This window comes from Populus nigra, chromosome 5 (genome assembly GCF_951802175.1).
Source record: "Populus nigra chromosome 5, ddPopNigr1.1, whole genome shotgun sequence".
NCBI classification, from domain to species: domain Eukaryota; kingdom Viridiplantae; phylum Streptophyta; class Magnoliopsida; order Malpighiales; family Salicaceae; genus Populus; species Populus nigra.
Window position 1 is genome coordinate 4,608,737 of NC_084856.1, and position 24,508 is coordinate 4,633,244.

At 34.0% G+C, this 24,508-nt stretch overlaps 3 protein-coding genes across 4 annotated transcripts; all 3 read left to right on the forward strand.

Annotated features, from left to right (window-relative positions):
- Nucleotides 1–2,538: 2,538 nt before the first annotated feature.
- On the forward strand, nt 2,539–13,627 carry LOC133693359 (protein GIGANTEA-like). The gene is made up of 15 exons (XM_062114561.1): nt 2,539–2,713; nt 3,071–3,396; nt 5,143–5,214; nt 5,339–5,393; nt 5,509–5,651; nt 5,789–6,063; nt 7,338–7,393; nt 8,440–8,680; nt 9,043–9,193; nt 9,899–10,108; nt 10,213–11,754; nt 12,014–12,082; nt 12,443–12,661; nt 12,850–12,942; nt 13,096–13,627. Exons 2-15 carry the CDS (start codon nt 3,307–3,309, stop codon nt 13,393–13,395), a joined length of 3,516 nt encoding a protein of 1,171 aa, XP_061970545.1. The 5' UTR covers nt 2,539–2,713; nt 3,071–3,306; the 3' UTR covers nt 13,396–13,627.
- A 1,577-nt stretch (nt 13,628–15,204) lies between these two features.
- Nucleotides 15,205–17,121, forward strand: LOC133693832 (small ribosomal subunit protein uS13z/uS13y/uS13x). Its single transcript, XM_062115164.1, has 4 exons — nt 15,205–15,325; nt 15,476–15,636; nt 16,255–16,443; nt 16,794–17,121. The coding sequence occupies exons 1-4, from the start codon at nt 15,323–15,325 to the stop codon at nt 16,897–16,899; spliced, it is 459 nt and encodes a 152-aa protein (XP_061971148.1). The 5' UTR covers nt 15,205–15,322; the 3' UTR covers nt 16,900–17,121.
- Nucleotides 17,122–21,226: 4,105 nt separating this feature from the next.
- On the forward strand, nt 21,227–24,508 carry LOC133693530 (UDP-rhamnose/UDP-galactose transporter 5). 2 transcript variants are annotated; one of them, XM_062114759.1, is made up of 6 exons: nt 21,227–21,437; nt 21,876–22,111; nt 22,199–22,383; nt 22,461–22,661; nt 22,905–22,994; nt 23,909–24,508. In XM_062114759.1, exons 2-6 carry the CDS (start codon nt 21,982–21,984, stop codon nt 24,236–24,238), a joined length of 936 nt encoding a protein of 311 aa, XP_061970743.1. In that variant the 5' UTR covers nt 21,227–21,437; nt 21,876–21,981; the 3' UTR covers nt 24,239–24,508. The 2 variants fall into 2 exon arrangements, with proteins under 2 accessions (XP_061970743.1, XP_061970740.1); XM_062114756.1 differs by having other exon boundaries at nt 21,229–21,437; nt 22,833–22,994.

Here is a 24,508-nt window from a genome sequence, read left to right on the forward strand (position 1 = left end):
CGAGTACCAAGCCTATTTATCACTTATTGATATTGATCGAAATAAATTAAGTAAAACAAAATCATTTCAGAATACATGAAAAATAATATTGTATATGTTCTCTGTGTATATTAAATTTAAACTTTCTATATTTTTAAAATAAACATTATGAAATATTATCACATGAATTGATACTTGATGGATCAACGTACTTCATATTAAAAGGCATTTCTCCATAAAAATCCATGACGAGAAGGGACCGAGACAAAGGTCGGGACGCATGATAAAAAGGTAAGGCAAAGATATTGTCCTCCCTTCTCAGCTATGCGTCAGGCTCAAACACATGAGAGTCTTCTACCTTGAAAAACCCAACCCCCTTGGTCTTGTCTGGGAGCGAGGCTTAAGCGCCCGTGAGCCTCGCTCCTGCCAGGCCCAACCTTTCAGGCACAGCTACGCATGTATGGGTCTGACATTTTGCCATATCTAATTTTTTAGGCTCGGATACATGTCAGACCTAGGTGCTTATGGGTTTAACACCTTGCCAAACCCATCCCTTTATGAGCCAAGTCTTTTTTCAGGAATAAGTGCTCGAAGTGGGAATTTATGGTCATCATTTTCCTACCCCCTATCAGATTAAAAAGTCCCTTAAAGGCCATCCATGCGTCGAAGCAATACTAATGCTGATTATAAGGGATGATTCCATCGACATTAATATTGTATGCAGATTGCCACGAGACCATCTTCCATAAGCACGTGATATTCTCAACATTGAATGTCATTTAGGAAGACCCTTACAATCAACATTAATATTGATGGTTAGTGTCTCATTAATTTTTGTATACACACTTACAATCCTAACTTTGGATCTCAATTAGAAAATTATGATTTTTCCCCTTAATTAAATAAAATATGGCCTAACTTATAAGAGTAACGAGGTCTTTTTTTTCATGCACAATAAGAATATAAGCCTGACATCTTGAGGAAGTTTTGTTTTGATTTTTTATTTTACTTTTGAATGCATAATAAAATTACTTAAATGCACGTGAAGTAAAAAAACATTTAGTCAAAGGTCTTTTTTGTCTTTTCATGTTGTTTTTTTTTTGTTTACTGTTTTATTTAGGGCATTATGGTCTTTTAACATAAATAAAATAATATTAAATTTTCAAAATTTGTTAGCGTATGGGAGGCAATTAGCATTTCGGGTGGTGCTTCCCAGACCCCAATGATCAAAACTATCATTATCTCGTGTTGTTGGAAACGCTGCAACGTCCTTTTTCTTCAGGTGCAGCGTGTGTCGATGGAGGTTGGACTAATTTTTGACTATGAACTTTTTTTTCTTTCTTTCTCCTCCCCCTCAGATTACAGGTCAGTCCTTTTTATTTTTTATTTTTCAGCTTTGGTCCTTTCCCCTTTTCTTTTGATTTATAATTTTGGTATCTTTTTGTAAAAGTTTTATTTCTTTTCAATTTAATCATTCAATTTTATTTTTTAATATATTATTATTTCTAATTTGATACTTATTCTTTTGATTTTTAATTTTTTTTTTGCCCTTTTATAAAAGTTTTATTGGTTTTTAACTTCACAATTCAATCCAAGTTTATGGTATATTATTTTTTTTTCCAGATTGGTCCTTATTCTTTTGATATTTTTTCTTTTATTTGAGTTATTTTTATTTTCAAGTTAACATTCCAGTAAAAAAAATATTAATTTCCTTCTAATTTATTTTTATTTTGGTTTTCACTCTCATTCTTTTAATTACTATTTTTATTTTAGATCATTTTGTTTGATTTTTTTATTCAATTTCATTCCTTAGCGTTTGATTTGATGGGAATTGTGTTTCATTGTTTTTCCATGTATGATGCTTATAATCCAATAACTCGGGTCACAAGTTTAAAAATTTAACACATGTCGACATATTTTTTTTCTTTTTTTCTTTTTCAATTTCATATTTAAATATATATATTTTTGTTTTTAAGAAAAAAATATTTTTATGGTTTTCTTTAATTTTTTTATGTTGAGCTATCTTGGTCTCATAACCAAGACTATAAATTTTATGGATTAACTCAGTTTGACTCGCGACTTGTTATCCAAGTTACATTTTTATTGCATTATCTCAGGTTGACTCGAGTTTATTTTTTTGTCAATTGTACTTCAAGAGATTTTTTTCCAAGGTATTGTGATTTTCTTTTTTAAAAAATTATCAATTTATATTTTTTGCATATTCTTTTAAAACATATAATTATAAAATTCTTTCATGTTTTTTAAAATAAAAATTAATAAATTATATTAAAAAAATAGATTTAAAATTCTTTCATTTAACTCTAGTCAAATCATATAGAAATACGATGTAGATGGATGAGATGATACTCAGTAACGGATGGGTTGGATGAAAATGGCCACCCTTACAAATTTTACATTTACGTCCAGCACAACAACATCATTTAGTCCATGTTATCATGTCATGATGTATGTATGAATGTACATGCGTAAGTTAACATAGCAAAGATTGACATGACGTGGTTCTCTAAGGTTAGAGGAAAATATCATTGCCACGTACGCAAGGCAATCTCAGACCATCTAAAGATCTCCTCTTCCTCTCTTACCGAAACTACAACCTCTTAAAAAAAAAAAAGAACTGTCAAGGAAATTAGAGTGATAAAAAAAATCTCAAAAAATCAAACTAGGCAGCTTAAGTTCAGATACCTGAAATACGGTTCCCAGACACAACTACCAGGTACGTTGGTGTCCGTGTTTTGTTTTATCATGTTATAAATTTCATTTTCTGTTCTGTTCAGTAAAATATTAATGATTTTTCTTTTCTGGGTTCATGGATTTTAAGTCCAGTTGTTTGTAGTTTCATGTTTTCTGCTTTTTTTCTTTGCGTGTTTAATTCATTTAAAGATTTTTCCCCCTTTATTCAATAGTTTGAAAATGTGACTGTATCATAGCCCCTTTGATTTTTAAGGCAGATTCCCTTTTCAAAATTTTATAAATTTTTTTGGAGCGTTATTCTGTTTTTGTTTTGAGTTTTCTTTGAATATCTGGTTATCAACTCTAAGCCAGCAAGCCATTTTTAACCATGTTCTTGCAGAGCAGTAGATTCAAGTATTCGTTTGGATTGCAAGACACTGTGTAGAAGGTTGGGTGAGAGGCGGAAATACAGAAACTAACAAACTAAGATAATTTTTTTTGATCGAGAAATTCTGGGGGATTCAGGGAGTAATCCGAGGGGATGTTAAATGACGATATATTGATCTTGATTGGTAGTGGCTGGAAGAAAAAAATTGTTGTTGGTTTTTGGTAATTGAAAGGACAGACAACTTTGTAATGGCTAGTTCTTCTTCTGAGAGATGGATTGATGGTCTTCAATTCTCTTCATTGTTCTGGCCTCCACCTCAAGATGCCCAACAAAGAAAGGTCAGTTGAAGCATTTTCTCATATTTTTCTTTTCCTTTGTCTTTTTAACAATTCTTGAAGCATTTTATTTCATTTCTGTGGCAGTTAATGGATTCTGATGAGTGCTTCTGCATGCTTATTATATTCAATTTTAATTATTTATCCTTTTCTTTCTATTCTAGTTCTTTTTATTTATATATAGTTGTATCAGCATATTGTCTCTAAGGTTTATTGGGTGCCAAAATTCAGATTATACTTGCCGTAAAGAATCTTTAAATTTCTTCCTGGTAGAAGGAAGATATAAACATGGAACACAGTTTCAAGACTGCCTTTGTTAATCAGAGGACACCTTTATTTCATATTGGTGGATCAATCAGCACCACCTTTATCGGTCAGTAGTATGCCATAAGAGGACTGGCTATGCTGCAAAATCTTTATTAAATGAGATTTTTTTTAATATTTCAATTTGCCAGCTATCATTATGCATAAATAATTGTTTTTTAGCGAGTAGAAGTGTGATTTTGTATTCGACAGGGTATAACCTTTTATTAATCCAACATGCCTATCATTTCTAATCCTTGATCAAATTCCTTGCCGACTCAAACTTTCAAATATCGCTGTGACCGGTTTAATGTTTTCATAAGTAGGTGTGCCATGGAAAGCAATAATATTGCTGTTAGTTTTTAGGATATGAGAAACTTGGAAGTTGAATCAAGAAAAAATTAATGAAATGGTTATAAAACCTGTATTCATTTCTAACTATAAACCTCATGCTTTTCCATCATTTCTGGCAATTGTCAACTACGTTGTGATGAGATAATGAAATACTCTTTTCTTCAAGGCTCTTTCTCTTTACCATGGTTTACTGTTTAATTAGGTCTAAGAAGATGTGAAAATTTTGATGTGGTATCCGGAAATTTCATGTACTGTTGCCTCAGATTGAGGAAATACTGAATCTATTTATGAGGAAAGGTATTGTCAACTAAAATGGTGCTAAATGCTCAGAGAAGTTAGGATTTAGACAGCATTCCTCTGATTTTGGATATTTTTAGCATAAGTTGGCATTTCCCTCTTAGGCAAGTAAATTTTTTGGGAAAAACAACCATGCAGACATGTTCACGCTCATGAATTTTTCTTCTAAAAAATTCCATAGTAGCTTGAAATTTAACTTTCAAATCCTTGCTCTCTGTTTGCTATGAAAGAAAGTAGGGATGATGGGTGGATGGGAAAGGGGTGGATGAGATGCTCGTCTTTTTGGTTGGGTGGATGAAACGTCCCAGGGAAGTATAGGAAGGACTCGCTTATCTTAGCTGACATGTAATTTGCAATCTGCTCAATTTGGGAGGGTTAATTTCCATCTTTTCTCCTCTACACCCTTGCATTTTACCCGTTTTGTCCTCCCCTCATTCCATCCTTTAGACTTTATTGGAGTTTGTCTTTTAGGACATCGATCAGAAGTTACAGAATCAGCACTTGTTGACAGTCATTAAAACATCACTATGTTATGCACAGATAAACTTTTGAGTTTGAAGTGAGAACTTCTATTGTCAACTTGTTCCCAGTCATCACTTTTACTCTAATGGTTATAGCATTGAATTTGTCGTTTGACTTGGAAAAGTCCCACATCTGCATCTTATCTTTGTTTTCAAAATTACTCTATCGTACATCTGCACTTATTTTCCTTCTGATTGTGACATTTCTTTCTATTGAAGTTAATTCCTACAAGAATTGATCCCCATGCTTCTGCATGTTTTCCCTCATCTGCAGGCACAAATTACTGCCTATGTCGACTACTTTGGGCAGTGCACATCGGAACACTTTCCAGATGATATTTCTGAGGTATACTCTCTTTGAGTCAGTCTTTCTTGTTCATATGGTATGAATACTTAATTCTATTGAGACTTTTACTTTTCATGAAGTTTGTAACATATATTGGTTGTGGATATGGATATGGTTTTGACAGTTGATTCGCAATCGTTATCCATCAAAGGACAAACGCCTTTTTGATGATGTTTTGGGTAATGATTCCTCACCTATGCTAATCTTTAAAAGAATTAATTGCGCTTTTCAAGTATCATATCAATGATTGGTGGCTGCAGTAGTTCTGATTTAAATATTTATGTCAATTTCCAGCTATGTTTGTCCTTCATCATCCAGAGCATGGACATGCTGTTGTTCTTCCAATTATTTCATGTATTATAGACGGTACACTAGTTTATGATAGGAGTAGCCCACCATTTGCCTCTTTCATTTCCTTAGTCTGCCCTGGTAGTGAGGTATGTAATGTAAACCATTAACTCACACAAGTTTTACTTTTGTCTTTAATTTTTCTAATTTGATTACAGCATGCAATTGCTGTATGGGTTGAAAAAGAAGCTTCTTATTTATGACACATCTTTTGATACTTATACAGAATGAATATTCTGAACAATGGGCTCTGGCGTGCGGAGAGATTTTGCGGATTTTAACTCATTACAATCGCCCAATATACAAGAGGGAACAACAGAATAATGAAACAGACAGAAGCAGTAGTGACAGCCACGCTACAAGTAGTGAATCAGCAGAAGGGAAATCCGCCAGCGTGCCTTTGGTACAACAAGAGAGGAAACCTTTCAGGCCTCTGTCTCCCTGGATCACCGATATATTGCTTGCTGCACCTCTGGGTATTAGAAGTGACTACTTTCGTTGGTGAGTGCCATATTTTATAATTGACTGATTGTTTTTTTTTTGTGGTTAAAAAGCAATCAACATAACAAGAAAAGTAATACAGTATGATTTCTTTACATTTAATTCTAAAATAGGAGTAAAGAGCATATTTTAAATTTTAGTGTGATAATCTTTGGAGTCCTTTCTCACCTGCACAATTTATTGCAACTCGTATGTCCTGATCTTGAAAGTTAGGGGTTATTTGGCATTGAAATTAATCTGTGTACTGGTGCACTTTCCCTCTTTTTTCTTTTCTTTTTCTAACAAGAAGTCTTGAGATTGAAACTAAACATAAAAATATCCTTGATCAGAATGGACATGACATGATGATGAAAATCAGAAAAAGGTTAATAAAATCAAAGGAGAACTCCACCATGAAAGTAGATAATAATTTACTTCTTTCCTAGCAAAACAGGGACAGAAACCTTTTTATGGTTGGTGCAGAAACTAAAATATTGAATTTCTTGAAGTGCATTCTACTTCTACCGGCCTGTAAATTATAGATAACTGAAACTGCCAAGCTCCTTGCATTGATGATTGGGTAAAATTTTGTCTCTCAAAACATAATATATAAGAAATAGGTTGGTTTGGAATTAGATCTTTTCAGCATCCCATGTAGGAAGTGTACTCGAATGATCTTGGACTTGTACGGATGGCTGAAGTTTCAAACCTGTGAGGCACCTTTTGTGGGACAAAATTGTGAGGCCACATGGCAAAAGAGGACAGCTAATATGGAGGTACTATCATATGGTGGAACCTGCATGTGTGAATCCAATGACGATGACATCAGAAATTGGGGGTTAGGGAAATCTGTCACAATTCCATATCAAAATTATGCTAGAGTGATCTTGGGCTTATTTCGACAGTTGAAGTTTCAAACCTGTGAAGCGCCTTTTTTTGTTTTTTGGTGTGTAGGGGGGGGGGGTGTTATGGCATATCACCTGTTGCACTGACACTATTGGTCTCACTAAATTATTATTCTTCTTTTCAAATTTTAAGCACAGGGAATTCATTTTGGTAGAAATTTGCTACCAACTTGTCATGGAATACAATGGATTATATGTATTTTCTCTTAACTTCTCAATGTTGCATTGGCAACTGTTGGTTCTGCTAGATTCTCTATTTTCAAAATTTAAGCTAGAAGTTCATTCTGGCAATTTTTAGTGAACTTGTCATGCAATATAATGAACCATATTTAATTCTTGTCAACTTCTTGTGAGATTCCCTTAATCTCAAATGTTTTCATGCATTTTCAGGTGCAGTGGTGTTATGGGTAAATATGCTGCGGGAGAGCTCAAACCACCAACAACCAGTTAGTTAATCATTACTTTAGAAACATAGCATGTGAATTTTTGCCCTTCTAGCATCTGATTTACTTTTTTATATTATGGCTTCAAGTTTGATTTTAGAATATTTTTGGATGTCTCTTGCATAATAAGGTTAAATTTCAAAGTTAAGGAGATTTGCAAATATTATAGATGAGGTCTGGTTTCCTTGATAGGGAGTTTACTAGAAAAGTTTGTAGTATTGTACAGGAAGTTAGGCTACTGAATGGCCAAACATCACATTTAAGGAATAGCTGGACTCCAAAAGTGAGAGTCTAAATTTGGATAAAGAGAATGGTGAAGATCATATATTCATTCATTTGATGTTGAGCTGTATTAAGTAACATGTAAAATGCACGATGATCTTTTTGCTTTTGCAATTACAAGGATTAACACAAGATAGTGGAAGACATCATTGGTGTCTAAAGAGAAATAACATGAGACAATTCTGAATTTTTATTTCTTAGATAGCGCTCGAGACACACACGATGATATTTCCATCTCTGGAACATATTTTGTAAAGTGAAATTACTTGTGGTTTTCCTGTTTTGCATTCCACCGACATGTTTGTTCTTTTGCACCAAAATGATAAATGTTTTTCTTTGATAGCGTGGTCCTTTTTTTTTTGTTATTTCTCAGCATTGACTCTAAGTCTGTTAGCATTGATAAGTATTTTCAACACTGCATTTAGATACCATTTCAAATGGTCAGTAAAACAATCAGCAAAGCTTAAAAAGTTTCACTGAAGGCGAAGAAAAGCACTGTCTTTGCACTGTTTCCATTTTCAAAATTACTTTGAAACTGAAGGTCTAGCTTAAAACAATCTCCGTGCAGTTAATCCTTGATTGTAGTAGTAGAGACACGCTGTTCATTGTGGTTGTAAGTATGGATGTAGAATATGGCTGGGAGCAATTATTGTCTTTGCTAGAGAATAATTTAAATTTTATTTCATAATCTTCAAGAATAACATGGCAGCAGTCTACACCCTGAGACAAATATCATTATCAACTGAATTTCTTTTGTATTTTGTTAGCTTCTTCACGTGGGTCTGGAAAACATCCTCAGCTCATCCCATCAACTCCAAGGTGGGCTGTAGCAAATGGTGCTGGGGTTATTTTAAGTGTGTGTGATGAGGAAGTTGCTCGTTATGAGACTGCTACATTAACTGCAGCTGCTGTTCCTGCACTTTTACTCCCTCCTCCAACAACAGCTTTGGATGAGCATCTAGTTGCTGGCCTCCCTGCTCTTGAGCCATATGCACGTTTATTTCACCGGTAACTACATGCTTATATAATTTTTTTTTTTTGAATCTGCATGTGTATTTGATTAACTTCTTGAATATGGTCTTTGTATCATCTAAGGATTCATGTACATGCATGTTTTTTAATTGTGGGGGCTCAGTTCTTTGTGTGCCTCTTCCTGCCCTCGTGTATTTTTATTGAACATTTATCTTTATCAATGTTTGAGTGTTAGCGTTCTGAAAAACTCTGTTAATAAAGTTGGAGACTAGCATACAAGAGACCTTAAAGATGGTGGGACACCAAGTCCCCTGTCTACAAGAGTGACAATCTCAATTTTACTAGGTTGAAGCATTCTACTTATTAGTGGTTGTTAAATGTGTTCTATTCTGGATTAGGTACTACGCCATTGCAACTCCAAGTGCCACTCAACGACTTCTTCTTGGACTTCTTGAAGCACCACCATCATGGGCTCCAGATGCACTTGATGCTGCTGTACAACTTGTGGAACTTCTTCGAGCTGCTGAAGATTATGCATCTGGAATAAGGGTAACTATATGCTTTTGATCAATGACCATTTAATTGTACTGTGATAAAGCTTATCGCTTTACTTCTAATCTTGTTCTGAAGTATGTTTGCCTTTATTACAGAAATTCACCTTGGCAACCAACTATGCTTTGTATTGATTTCTTATTACCTGGTTAATAGTCTTTTTGCTAATTCACATGTGTTCTTGTCAAGAGATCAAGAGGAAACCAATTTTCTCATTGGAGAGACTATACATGTGGAATATTTTAGTTTTTATTTATTTATTATTATTATAAAAGAAGAATGTATTATTAAGAGAGAGGAGAAATTACAGCAAGGTTAATAAATCATCCTCCTATAGAATGTAAAAGAGAAAAACTAAAATTAAAAAATCAACTTCTCTGTCTTTTGTACTCAGCCTGTGCAATGCCATGAAAGATAGATGTTCCCCCTTTCAGGAGTCTTCTGATGTAACTCATCAATGAAAACAAAATATGAACAATTTTTACTTCGACAGTTGCTTTTTTTCATCCTTCTCTATTTCTCTGCTTGTAATTAAATCACTTATTTCCATCAAAAGGAAGCTTTCTCCAACCCAAAAGAAGTGGATTTTACTCAGAATATCATATTTTGACTTGATTAGCTTCTTTGGCCCACCTTTGACTATCTAGTTTCTTTTACCTTTTTCCATTTCATTCTCCTTAATTTGTGTGTTCATTTATGCAGCTTCCCAGGAACTGGATGCATCTGCATTTCTTGCGTGCAATAGGGACTGCAATGTCCATGAGAGCAGGTATAGCAGCTGACGCAGCTGCAGCTTTACTTTTCCGCATTCTCTCACAGCCTGCATTGCTTTTTCCTCCACTAAGGCAAGTTGAAGGGGTGGAAGTTCAACATGAACCTTTGGGTGGTTACATTTCATCCTACAGGAAGCAGGTAATATAAATGTTATTTGTTGACACGTCAGTTTGACTTCTTGTGATTCAAGCTATGCGAAGCACTTCAATGTCTGCTTTGTTGCATTTTGAACATGGCAACAGATAGAAGTGCCTGCAGCTGAAGCGACTATTGAAGCAACTGCCCAGGGAATTGCATCCATGCTTTGTGCCCATGGACCTGAGGTTGAATGGAGAATTTGTACCATTTGGGAAGCTGCTTATGGTCTGATTCCTTTAAGTTCCTCAGCAGTTGATCTTCCTGAAATCATAGTTGCAACACCATTGCAACCTCCATTATTGTCATGGAATCTGTATATACCTCTCCTTAAGGTCCTGGAATATCTTCCTCGTGGAAGTCCATCCGAAGCATGCCTCATGAAGATATTTGTTGCCACTGTGGAAGCAATTCTTCGGAGAACATTTCCGCTGGAGTCTTCTAGAGAACAGACCAGAAGAACAAGATATTTTTCTAGCTTAGGGCCTGCCTCCAAAAACCTTGCCGTGGCAGAGCTTCGTACTATGGTCCACTCGCTCTTTCTAGAATCATGTGCCTCTGTAGAGCTTGCATCGCGACTACTATTTGTTGTGTTAACTGTGTGTGTCAGTCATGAAGCTCATTCCCGTGGGAGCAAGAGACCAAGAGGAGAAGAAAACGATCTGCCTGAGGATGGCACAGAGGACTCACAATCAACATCCGAAATGCGAAGAAACATGAAATCTAGAAGGATGAAGAAACAAGGTCCAGTTGCAGCATTTGATTCTTATGTTCTGGCTGCTGTATGTGCTCTGGCTTGTGAGCTTCAAATATTCCCCTTTGTTTCCAGGGGGGGTAACCATTCAACTTCTAAACATTCAGAGACTGTAGCCAAGCCTGCAAAACTGAATGGAGTTGTTAGTGAGTTCCAAACTAGTATCAACTCTGCAATCCATCATACTCACAGAATTTTATCTATTTTGGAGGCACTTTTTTCTCTAAAACCATCTACTATTGGCACATCTTGGAGTTATAGTTCAAATGAGATAGTAGCTGCAGCTATGGTTGCTGCTCATGTTTCTGAACTATTTAGACGTTCTAAGGCTTGCATGCATGCACTCTCTGTTTTGATGCGATGCAAGTGGGATAATGAAATTTACACCAGGGCATCCTCACTCTATAACCTCATTGATGTTCACAGTAAGGCTGTTGCATCCATAGTTAACAAAGCTGAGCCATTAGGAGCACATTTGCACGCACCAGTGTGGAAAGATTCTCTTGTGTGTTTTGATGGTAACAAGCAAAATAGAAGTGCAAGCACTGGCTGCTTTAATTCAGGGCAATCATCTGCCCTGCAGTCCACAGAATTAGTCCATTCAGAAACTAAACTTAAATGTGGGAGAGCATCACATTCAGAAGAAGGCTCTGGAAGCACTTCGGGAAAAGGTATTGCTGGACTCCCATTGGATGCTTCAGATTTGGCCAATTTCTTAACAATGCACAGGCATATTGGATTCAATTGCAGTGCACAAGTTCTATTGAGATCAGTGCTTCCAGAGAAGCAAGAGTTATGTTTCTCTGTTGTTTCTCTATTGTGGCAAAAGTTAATAGCATCACCCGAAACTCAACCTAGTGCAGAAAGCACTTCTGCTCAACAAGGATGGAGACAGGTCATACTCCATGTTCTAATCACTTTTCCTTCAAATTGGAAATAAAAATTAGAAGCTTTAATGCATTTTATATAAAAGGTTTCATGCTACACACACACACAATGGACATTTAAAAGTTTTTAACATGTGTGACTTGGAAGCATGAGGCGCTTCCCAGTTGTGGGGAAATGGATTCGATAGATCCATCAGGCTATATTTTATCTAGATTCTCATTATTTTCTTTGGGAGAGCTTCCTCTAACTTGTCAGTATGTATTCAGGTTGTTGACGCACTATGCAATGTTGTATCAGCATCGCCAACAATAGCAGCCACAGCAGTTGTTCTTCAGGTCTGAATTTTGTCTTGCTTGTAATTATGCTGTAAAATGCAATTGTTTACCCTTTACTGTTTGGCCTGTCATTTTGAAACTGCTTAATTTTTTTTTCCAAGGTGGCATCATCTTCAGAATAGGGAAATACAATAAAAATTCAGAACTACTTATTTTGATAGTACAAAACTTACTCACCTGGAAAATGGGAAGGTGCAAAAAATGGTTTCTTAAATAGTTTCTGCAATTATTTTGATCCCAAATTTGGAAGTGTAGCCTGTTGGTTGTTTAAGTTAGCATCCTGTTTTTTTTTTGTTCTGTTTTATTGTCCTTTAAGATTCAATTGCTTTGTTTGTTTAATCATTTTCTCTGTGTTGTTAGGCGGAGAGGGAATTGCAGCCTTGGATCGCCAAAGATGATGATTCAGGTCAGAAGATGTGGAGAATCAACCAGCGGATTGTCAAGTTGATTGTTGAGCTGATGAGAAATCATGATACCCCAGAATCGTTGGTAATTTTGGCTAGTGCATCAGATCTACTTCTCCGTGCCACAGATGGGATGCTTGTTGATGGAGAAGCTTGCACTTTACCACAGCTTGAGGTAACTTACCAAAGAAGATTTCACTTCACTTTGGAATATGTGACCTGCTCTTTGTAAGTTAGACATCAGAATTATATTGACTGAAGGCTCACGGCATTCCAAGTTTAGCCAGGAGTCCTTTGTCAACAAAAAAAAAAGTACTTGTTATTCAGTGTGGTTAGTTAATCTTTCAATCTTCAATTTGGCAGCTACTAGAAGCAACAGCCAGAGCAGTTCAGCCAGTGCTGCAGTGGGGAGAGTCTGGATTTGCAGTTGCGGATGGCCTTTCAAACCTCTTAAAGGTGAATATATCCTCTTAACACATCCAATTTCATTTAGTATGAAGGCTGCACATACACACGAGCATGTTTATATGCACGCTATGAAGTGGGTAATGCCAGTTTGGGAGTAAATATGACGCTTGCTCATTGGAATTTTTGGGCCAATTCATGCAGTGTCGTCTGCCAGCGACTGTACGATGCCTTTCTCATCCAAGTGCTCATGTCCGTGCTCTGAGCACATCTGTTCTCCGTGATATTCAGCATACTGGTTCAATAAAACCCGCTTCTAAACTCACACACAGGAATGGAACCCATGGACCCTCTTATCAATATTTCAGATCAGATGTCATCAACTGGCAAGCTGATATAGAAAAGTGCCTAACATGGGAAGCCCATAGCCGACTCGCGACAGGAATGCCTGTTCATCATCTTGATACTGCCGCCAAGGAGTTAGGCTGTACTATTTCCATTTAACATTGATGAGCTCTTGCCAGCCATTTCAGGTTTTATCATTGCTCTTTCCATGAGTGAGACTTACAGATACAAGTAGACCATGTTAAGTTGATTGGAGGATCTGATGGCCAGAGAATTAACTCTCACTTTGTTCTAGGTTTAAAACCTGAGGTATAACAGTGTATAGTGAAACAAATCAACACGGCCATATTAATTTTATCTAGTTCGAATAGATACCTATTTTCACGCCAAAGTTCAACGTGGATGGTTTAGGTTTCCTTCAACAGATTGGTGTACAGCAGAGGGGACAAGTCAGATTGGTGTACAGCAGAGGGGACAAGTTCTATCTGAATTTCCATAGCATAGGTTGAGCAGGCATCGGGTTCTATCCGAGTTTCCAGAACTTGATTGTTTTTGTATTTCGGTCCACTGTTGATCTTAGTTTAGTCTCTGGTTGCAAGAACAATAACTACTTATCCCTGGTTCTGCTCGGAACTCTGAACCAAGACATGGCCTTCAAAGAAATGACCCCTTTTCCCATTCAAAGCAGAAAACAAGGACATCAAGCCATGGAAATAAATTCTGATACCCAAAGAGTAAGAGAAAAAAGGGTATGGATATGAGGATAATTTATTTTTTTCTGATATTAAAATTTAATTATCTTTCATGGAAAACCTAGTGGATTATAAAAATTGCAAGCGACTAGCTAAGGGAGTAGTGCATTCTTTTTTTCTATATGTTTGAAAAAAAAAACAACTTTCTTCTAAAATCTGCTTCCACGGCAAGCCATGCCAGCCCAGCGGCCTGGTGCCAGTCACTGGTTACCATTGTGACAGGGATGAATGGGCCTGATGAAAAGAGTTTTTATACCTGCCTTGATCCGATCCATCATCTGTCTCGAAGACATTTCTTATCTGGTATAAAAAATGAATTATAATAATTGGACTCACGTTATTAACTTGTATTTAAATCTTCAAATAAGCTGAAAGTAAAAAATAATAATTCAGAAGTTAAAGAGTGTTTGTTTTTTTGGTTAAAAAATACTTTTGAAAATTTTTTATTTTTTCTTTAATTTAATTATTTTTTTTAAGCTTTTGAATCGTGGGATGCTTCTGATATAAAAAATTAAAATTTTAAAAATACACCACCTAAGAAAGGGAGTTAGCTCCTAGTTTTTAGACTTGACTAACATCGTAATTTAACCTGTCAATCCAAGACCTAGATTAGACTCGATTAATGAAAATTTTATTTTTTAAAAAAATATTCTAAGTGAAAAGATTCTAAACTTTCAAGGACTTGAATTGATATAAATTAACTCGCTCGATTTATAATCCAGGTCTTGGGTTTGATCACCCCCTGGTTAAATCTTGTATAGTTAACTCATGTATGAAAAGCATAGTAATTAAATCTTTCTAATCCTAAAGCCCGCGTTACAAGTTAGGGGAGTTAAACTGAATTAATTAAAATAATATTATTTTAATATTTAAAATAAAACAGTAAGATGATGTTGTTCTACAAAAATATTAAAAAATCAAACCTAACCAGTTGACATGTTTTAGATCGTTTTGACGTGTCAACTCATTGATTTTTTTATGCCTAGCTTTGGCTAGAGAGTAGTGTTTTTGTATGTTTTGGATCGTTTTGACGTGTTAACCTCACAATTAAATTTTTAAAAATAAAAAAAATATCATTTTAATACATTTTAGTACAAAAAGTTATTTATAACTACCCTCTTAAACAACATTATTATCAACGTGGTTCCAAATCAATCTGCTAGTTCGATCGGGAATTGGGTCATCTACCACATAGAAAAGTTTGGTGGGTAAAATCGTCTTTTGAAAAAACAAAACCCAAACACTTTTTAATAAAAACCCTCGTTCGCTATCTTGACTCTTCCTCTGCTACAACCCGCCCCGCCCCAGAGTCCCGCTCCTCTCGAAAACACAAAATGGTAAATTAGGGTTGCGATATCTGACTCTCAAATTTCATTTATTATGCTTGATATAGAATATCAATAAACCCATGTATTAGATTTGACTTCAGATGTTGGTGTTTTGTAATTGATCGATGATGTCGCATGTGGGTTTTATGTGTGAAACAGTCTTTGGTGGCTAACGAGGATTTTCAGCACATTCTACGTGTGCTGAACACGAATGTAGATGGTAAACAAAAGATAATGTTTGCTTTGACATCAATCAAAGGTATTGGCAGGCGTTTCTCTAACATTGTCTGCAAGAAGGCCGATGTTGATATGAACAAGAGGTCTCACTCTCCCTCTCTTTCTGTATTGTTTTGTTTGATTTTTATTTGGTTCGATTTTTGATCATACGATAGCTATCTGTCTGGGTAAATACTTTGATTTGTTTTTTAAGTATAAATTCCCCTTTAAATGGGAATTGCTGTTCTTTCCTGGTTATATCCGTTATTTTTGGAGTATTTTTGCATGTAGCACGCATGTTTCTTAGTGGTTTTATAGACTTGTGAGTTGGTAGTACTCCCTTGTAAAAAGAAAGGTAGAACTCTTTAACATTTACACCCCCAAAAGGAAAATTAAAATGTCTTTCGAATTCATGATGATTATTTTTTGATAAAAAATTGTTTGGGAAGGTATGATTGCTTTGGGGGTCATTAATGACATGCTAGAGGGTAAAGAGCACAATGAAAGCTGGTGAACTTTGGAATTTGAGATGAAATATCTGGGATCATTTGTCATTGATCTTTCAAAGCGAATGAGAATAAATTAATTAATCATGATTTGTTGGGAATTTACAAAATCTCTTCAGATTTTGGTTGAGTTTTAATTTTTGAAATTAGTCATGATTGATTAAAGTATAATTTTTTTCCCAGAAAGACTAATTTAATTGCCTTCATTATTCTTAGGGCTGGTGAACTATCTGCAGCCGAGTTGGATAACCTCATGACTATTGTTGCAAATCCTCGCCAGTTCAAAATCCCAGACTGGTTTTTGAATAGGCAGAAGGATTACAAAGACGGGAAGTATTCTCAGGTCGTGTCAAATGCATTGGACATGAAGTTGAGAGATGATTTGGAGCGTTTGAAGAAGATCAGGTAATTTCATGTTTTCTGTGTACATAAACCAATATATCTGATATAAAGTGCACTAATTGAAAATATGTTAAGCTGTTTAGAGTACTGAAAATATTGTCATTCAAATTACTACAGGCTTATCTTGCCACGTAGACTGTTTATTAGCTTCTCAACATTTGTATGCTCACAACTCATTTTAAACGTTACTGTCAAATAGATGTGATGCAACTTGTTGTGTAATTTTCTCTAGGGAAATGCATCTCTGTTAAAGGCTTTGGTAATAAAATTGGTAACATGAATCTGTTAAATGGCCTTGATGATACTATCAGTGAAAGATAATCCTGCCATCTGATATGGACCTTGTCATGCAGGAACCACCGTGGTCTGAGGCACTACTGGGGTCTTCGTGTCAGGGGGCAGCACACAAAGACTACTGGCCGTCGTGGAAAGACTGTTGGTGTCTCTAAGAAGCGTTGAACATACTTTTGCTGCGTTGAACAAATTTTATATATGGTTTGGCGGGAACGGTCCCTTTTTGGTATGATTAATGTTTGCTCTAGACAAGTTTAGAGGAGATTTTGTTAGATGACAAATATTTTTATTATTGTGAACTCCCTTATCTATTTGAATCAGTTGCCAAGATCTTGTTTTCACTATATGAAGAATGGTTTCACTTGACAACCATTTCAGATTTTATTATCTCTGTTTCTTGTCTGCATAAGCTGCTCTTTTACTTTTGATAATTCGAGTTATCATTACCTGAACGTCTTTTTTTATGTTAGGAAAAAAATTATCTGGCTAGCAGCTAAGAGCTAGCCACCTATCTAGTTATCAATAAAAGACTAAAGGGTGTAATTAAACAAAATACTAAAGATGTTGTAATAATATTTGTTTTTTGTTTAGTTTTTTTTTTAAATCATTCTTTAATATTAGGTTATTTTGGAAATTATGCTTTGTAATTTTTTTTATTTCTTTTCTATTTGGTTATATATCGGTTTTAAGGATTTTTTTTCCCTCGATTTCAACCTTAAATATTAGATTGTAGTTTTTTTGTTCTTTTAATTATTTTATTTTAACTCTATCCTTCAATATTGGATTGATTAGGAATTGATTTTCATAATTTATTTTAATTTGTTTTCTATAGGGTTATTACGGTCTCATGACTTAAATCGCAAGTTTGATAGGTTAACTAAAGTCGATCTAACATATTATTGTATCTATATTTGAAAACAAATATCATCTAAAATGTATTATATTTTAAGATCATAATTATTTTTTTAATTAGAAAAAACATTAGCAGGCTTGGATATTTTTTTACAATTAAAATGAATTAATCCGATAACGCATTGCTATAATCTAAGTAATACATAGTTTCTGTCCGCATTACTTTACTTTTCTCTTATGTTCATTTCATGATTTGGATATTTCCTGTTATCACCTTCCTTTCAGAAACACGGACTTCTCATATCCACAGAGGCCACGGTCCACCACATCATCGGACAAACATTCATGAAAATACAATAAAATAAAATGAGTAATATTTCATCCATATTGACCATTTCCCCTGCTGTTTCAATTGCCAAAATTTGTATCTCAAATAAAAAAAAAAATCCTTCAAACAATCTTTTCCCATAATATAAGATAAACATGAATAGCAAATTAATAAAAGATCACCATTACGAATTCTGGTTTAGACTAAAGGGTTGACTCAAGATCTAACCAAGTCATTTCTAGCTCGGGTTTGGGTAAAAAAAAATTAATTTATAATTAACTTGGGTAATATGATACATCAATTCATGATTCAATTAAAATATAATTTAATTTTAAAAAAACTTTGCAAAAATTCTTTGTTTTAACTTTCTTAAAAAATCAAAATAATATATTTTCTATTTACTACGATAGAAATGGTGTGTAAATTATCAATTACCCGGGGAAGCACGGTTTTGATGCTATTGTACGGAGGGAAGAGGTGCTTCGAAGTCCAAAACAAAATGATTGAGATGAATATTCCAATGGTAGAATATTGTATATGGTGTCTCGAGTCTGAATTAAAATTTTATTTAAAAATACGGTTAAAATTGAGTTTTTTAAAAGTTTAATTTTTAAAAAATATTTTTTTCATGAAAATATATTAAAATAATAAATTTTTATTTTTTAAAATTATTTTTATAGCAGCATATCAAAATAATCTAAAAATATTAAAAAAATATTAATTTTAAATTAAAAAAATAATTTTTTTTTAAAAATCTGAGATTCTCTGCCAGCAGTTGTCATTAGAGAATTTGATCTTGTGATAGGCTTAAGAAACAGCCCAATCAACATTGTTATGGCATTAAATAAATAAATAAAGTTCGGCTTAAGAAACAGCCCAATCAGAAAGCTAGCAAAGAATTTGAAACCATAAAGAAGGAAGACATATGCAATGGTAATTTGCAAATATTGAAAGAGAATATATCAAATTGTTTAGCAAATTATACTACTTATAAATACTGTTTAGCTTCAAATCATCAGACACGTATAACACGATAATTGCTGAGGTGGGAAATACCAACCCAATTTGATGGTAACATGGTTATCGGACCTAATTTGGCTTGTCGGTTAGTTGTTTTAAATAAGATTATTTTAATTTAAAATTTAAAATTAAAATAATATTCTTATAAATTATTTTTTTAAAAAGAATTTAAATTTAACACGACTAAATCTCATATAATTTTAGTTATATTTGACAAAATTAACTTTCAAATCAATGGCTCAGCTTTAGATCAACCACCAGTTGGATAAGATTTTATACCTACGAGTGGGAAAGCGAGATAATTTGATAGAAAAAAAATTATAATTTTATTTTAAAAGATAAATATAAATTAAATAGTATTTAATAAAAATAATATTCTTGATATATTTTTTAAGTTTTTATTTTAGTAAAAATTAATAATAAAAAAACTAAAATAAGATAAAAATAAAAGTTAGGTTGGTGGGTCTGGGTGACCCAACATGCCTAGTCCATAAAATGAAAAAATCAACCGTAGGGCTATGTAAGGTTAGGCTTGTTTGCCTGCCTTTTTTTTTTGACCTAGCATCATTTATTTCCATCATCTAAATGCTATTAGGTTACGGGGTTTTAGATATAAAAATCTAATTTTAAACCTATTTTCATCTAATAAACACTATTTTAGTATTAACAAACCAATCTCTTAACTCAAAATATATCTAAATTGATTCAAAAATATAAAATCAAACTGAATTTTTTTTTCTTGACCCTAATCTACTTTTTTTCATGCAATATAAAGAGTTAAAAAAAACTTGAATAAAACTTTTCTTATAAAAAAAACCTACCAACTCCAAAAATATATATTTTTTTGTTGTAAAGTGATCAATGAACAACTATATCTCTTCTTTATCATTTTCCAGCAAGTTTTCCTTTCCTGTCTCAAACTAAGTGATCAAAATCTAAAACAAAATAATGTTTTGGATGAAAATAAAAAATTAAAAAACTAAACAGATCTAAAACAAATTCAATGAAAAATATATCCATTAATTATAACTCTTCCATGTGGATTTCAAATAGACAACCAATTTTGTTTTAGGGATAATTAAAAAAAACTCTTAATTTGATTGTGTTTTTACTTTATTTTCATTCTTTCAAAAATTATACTTTACATCCTCAAAAAACAAATATTCAAAAGAATAAAATGACAAAAATTCTCTCATATATATAATACATGAAAGAAACCATGAAAACGACGTATCACATACTTAAACTCTCTCGTCTCGTCTTCTCTCTTGAAACATCACATCTTTTTTAATAAAAAAAACTGAACCCTAAGAACAAAATTTATGTAATGAATTTGTCCAGAAGGTTATGGTTAAGGATGTGGTTGTTAGTGTGCCTGCAATTTTGGGTGAAACGTACAAAATAAATATTGAGTCCAAACACTACGGCTCCTACATCATTTTAATCCCTCTATGATGATCAGCACTTTAGGCGAGTGGATTCGTAAGTATTCTTGACCTTTTGCTTATGGCAGGGTTTTATGTCTTTGTAATTTTTGTCTACTTCCATTTTGCCCTTATTCTTTGCCTCTTGAGCATATGTTCTTCTGTATATTTATGAATACTAATTTTATGGATTTTAAAGTTAATAATTATATAAATTTTTGGTGGTTTTAAAATCTATGAGACTCGAACTGATGATTTTAAAAAATAAATCTAAAATCTAACAAATTGAGTTACATTTTTCAAAATTATGAATACATATTGATGATTAAATATTCTGTTGTGCTTGTATTTAATTGGAACCTTTATGGATTTCATGTCGTTTTCACTCATTTTTTGGGTTGATCTTTATTTTTTTTTTAATTTTATCACAATGCTGCAAATGATTTTGTTGTCTTCTCTTTTTTCTTTATTCCACAATTTACTGCACTTATATTACTGTTAACTAACACAACTCTTTGTGACCTATACGTGTAATCAGTATAGAATAGCATCGCGTGGATATAATAACTAAGGAAATGTTTGAGAACATGACTCTGGTTGTGTTTTTAAAAAATTTATAATTTTATTTTTTTATTAAAATTTAATATGATTTATATATTTTGAATTGTTTTGATGGGCTGATATTAAAAATAATTTTTTAAAAATAAAAAAATATTATTAATATATATTTTAACATAAAAAATTATTTAAAAAATACATGCAACCACACTGCCTAACACTATTAATATTTCAACTCTGAAAAAGAGAGAAGAAAAGTATAAATTGAAAGGATGAGTTGGCTGGAGGTGATGGGCATGTGTAAGGAAGCAAGGGTCTCCGGGTTTACAGAACTTCCCCCCCCTCTCTCACTCCAAATCTTCATCTTTTCAATAGAAACAAGAGCAGAATAAAGGAGGAAGAGAAAAAAAAGAAAAGAAAAAAAGAGTGACAGCAAATTCCTTAAAAACGCATATAATTGGACACTCAATCACGTCCTCCTCCATTCTTTACCTCCCAGCTTCCTTGCTTTCCTCTTTGCGGTACGTACAATTTTTCTTGACACCGTAGAATTCACGTTTTCTGAAAAAAAATAATTCAAAGTACTTCAATGGTGTAATCATTTAGACGGATCAACTGATTTTTACAGAGAGTGAGATCTGTTGTAGTAATTGTTGAATTCTGTTTCGACCTCTAAAATAGTAACGCAATGCAGATCTGGTTTTTTGTTTTAGAATTTTCGTATCTCATCTGTCCTTCATGACTTGATCTCATAATTACTGTTTGATTAAGGAGATTCTTGTAGTTAGATTTTAGTTAAACCATGATTTTTATTACTGAGATTGACATCTGGTGTCCAAAATAAACATATTTTAAAAAAAATAATTGTTAGGCTAATTTTAATTAAACCCTAAATAGAGCTTCCTTTAGGAGGAGGAGTAACCATGATTTTGATTTCCATTCATACTTGATGTTTTCAGAGAAGCGTGTTGCTCATTGTAATGTGGATGGGGTTGCCTTTGGAGGCTCAAGGATAAGTGTTCTAGAACTTTTCAAAATCTAAAGTTTTGAGACAAGTAAATTAGGATGGCTCCATCTAGCAAGGCTGATAAAAAGGGAGCTGCCGATGCAGGTGCCTGGATGTTCAATGTTGTCACTTCTGTTGGGATTATCATTGTCAATAAAGCCTTAATGGCTACTTATGGTTTTAGTTACGGTGAGTTTGCTTCTCATGTTTTCTGTTATTTGCATATGCATTCATGAGACATGTAGTGTGATATTTTCCTTTTATGGTTTCTTGCAGCCACGACACTAACTGGTATGCATTTTGCTACCACGACCTTGATGACTGTGGTTTTAAGGTGGTTGGGATACATCCAAGCATCTCATCTACCTTTCCCTGAGCTTTTAAAATTTGTTGTCTTTGCAAATTTCTCTATTGTTGGAATGAATGTTAGTCTAATGTGGAATTCAGTGGGATTTTATCAGGTAAATATTTTTCGTACTGTCTTTTGGCCGTCGATTTATTGCAACAATGTCGCTCACATGTTCGTTTTAACTGTCAGATTGCAAAGCTGAGTATAATTCCCGTATCCTGCCTGTTGGAAGTGTTGTTTGACAAGATTCGGTACTCACGAGACACAAAGCTGAGTATAGGAGTTGTTCTCTTGGGTGTAGGTGTTTGCACTGTCACTGATGTGAGTGTTAATGCCAAAGGATTCATTGCTGCCTTCATTGCAGTTTGGAGCACTTCTCTGCAACAGTATGTAAGTGTTTATGAACATCTATTTTTTTTTTACATGTGTTATCCTATTAAATTTCAATTTAAATAAGTTTTATCATTGTAAATCTTGGAGTTAACTAATCCAGTTCACTAAAATAGTATATACCATTCAGAAGCAGCTTCTCTTATAACTCTGTTGAATGATTTTCTTCAGTATGTACATTACCTCCAAAGGAAGTATTCACTAAGTTCTTTCAACCTCTTGGGTCACACTGCTCCTTCCCAGGCTGCAACGCTGCTATTATTAGGCCCCTTTTTGGACTACTGGTTGACAAACAAAAGAATCGACACCTATGACTACAATGCAGTCTCTGTGGTAAGAATTCAGCAAAATTTGACTTCTGTTTTTTTTTAACCATCTTCGTAATTTAGCTGTAATCTGGATACACTTGTCATTCTTGCAGATTATTATGCACGCTGTAAAGTAGCTCATTTTTTTTTTTACCACATGTTTATGCTGTAAAGTAGCTCACATTTTTGTACCACATGTTTGCTTAGGAATCACATGAACGTCATATAGGTGCATCTGTATTTCTAGTTGTCTACATGCTTGTTGCTGTAGCTCATCATTCTGATGTCCAGATGTGTTTATATGTTTGTCTATAGTTTCATTTGTTTTCTAACTAGTTTTTGCCTTGGACACTCCAGTTTGAATTTTGGCTCACAAGGGAATGATCTGGCTATGTTGGGGTTTACAAACTCCAATTTGGGTAGCCAATTTGAAAGTGTTAATTTAATTTTCCTTGTCAGCAGAAAGATTATGAGGTTTCAATGCAGTTAATATGCATGCAATCTGTACCTAAATAGCTAGTGGGATGCAATCTTAACAAGAAAGTTAAACAGTAAGGGAAAAGCAACCCTGGTTTTTGCTATGAAAATTTCCTAGAGCCCGTGGCGTACTCTTAAAAAACATAATATTAGTGTGACCATTTTCTACAAGCAAGTCTGATGATGACTTTGAATCTCGCATACAAGTTATACCGCTACTTATTTGTAAGGGTTGATGTTTGCATAAACTCCCTTTGTGTTTGCTGTTCCATTTTTACGTAGCAGTATTGCTTTGCATAAAATTGCTATACACGTGTGTGTGCCTTTTATTTGCTTATAAAAGGCCAAGGGCAATTTGTTACGTGTTTTTAACCCATGTTCTGTTTATGTGCGATCACAATTTTCTTACCTAAGTTCACAGAATCCCATCTCACATTTTTCTCTGGATCTTGGTTTGTGCAGATGTTTATCGTTCTATCATGCATCATTGCAGTAGGGACCAACTTAAGCCAGTTCATATGCATTGGCAGATTCACCGCTGTGTCCTTTCAAGTACTTGGTCATATGAAGACAGTACTTGTGCTTATCATGGGATTCTTTTTCTTCGGAAAAGATGGTCTTAATCTACATGTGGTTCTGGGCATGACCATAACTGTAGTTGGAATGATTTGGTATAGCAATGCCTCATCTAAGCCTGGAGGAAAGGAGCGCAGGAGCCTCTCTCTTCCTACAAGCAGACAGCAAAAACAAAGTAATTTGTCAGAATCCAATGAACATGATGGTAAAGTCTAGGCGTTTATGTAGTATAAGTTAAGCATACGAGGGCAGCTAATTCCAGGAACTTGTTAATCATTTGAGATTAGAAAACCTTGCCATTCAATTCTAATTATTTTCTTCTTGATTCTATAATTCTTATTTTTCTTTTTTTTTGGTACTCGATCCTATCAGGGAAAGGGATGTTTTAGGATAGGATTAGGCTCCCTGCAAAATTTTCTTCTGTCTCACGAATATTATTCATAGTAATTTATTCAAGTCGAATGGGAAATAAATTTTTTGTGATTA

Coding starts and splice junctions, on each gene's coding strand:
- LOC133693359 (XM_062114561.1), top strand. CDS start 3,307: ATGGCTAGTTCTTCTTCTGAGAGATGGATTGATGGTCTTCAATTCTCT. Junction 7,394..8,439: donor GCTCAAACCACCAACAACCA/GTTAGTTAATCA, acceptor GTATTTTGTTAG/CTTCTTCACGTGGGTCTGGA. Junction 12,083..12,442: donor CCACAGCAGTTGTTCTTCAG/GTCTGAATTTTG, acceptor CTGTGTTGTTAG/GCGGAGAGGGAATTGCAGCC.
- LOC133693832 (XM_062115164.1), top strand. Junction 15,637..16,254: donor GATGTTGATATGAACAAGAG/GTCTCACTCTCC, acceptor CATTATTCTTAG/GGCTGGTGAACTATCTGCAG. Junction 16,444..16,793: donor GAGCGTTTGAAGAAGATCAG/GTAATTTCATGT, acceptor CTTGTCATGCAG/GAACCACCGTGGTCTGAGGC.
- LOC133693530 (XM_062114756.1), top strand. CDS start 21,982: ATGGCTCCATCTAGCAAGGCTGATAAAAAGGGAGCTGCCGATGCAGGT. Junction 22,112..22,198: donor TACTTATGGTTTTAGTTACG/GTGAGTTTGCTT, acceptor GGTTTCTTGCAG/CCACGACACTAACTGGTATG. Junction 22,995..23,908: donor ACTACAATGCAGTCTCTGTG/GTAAGAATTCAG, acceptor TGGTTTGTGCAG/ATGTTTATCGTTCTATCATG.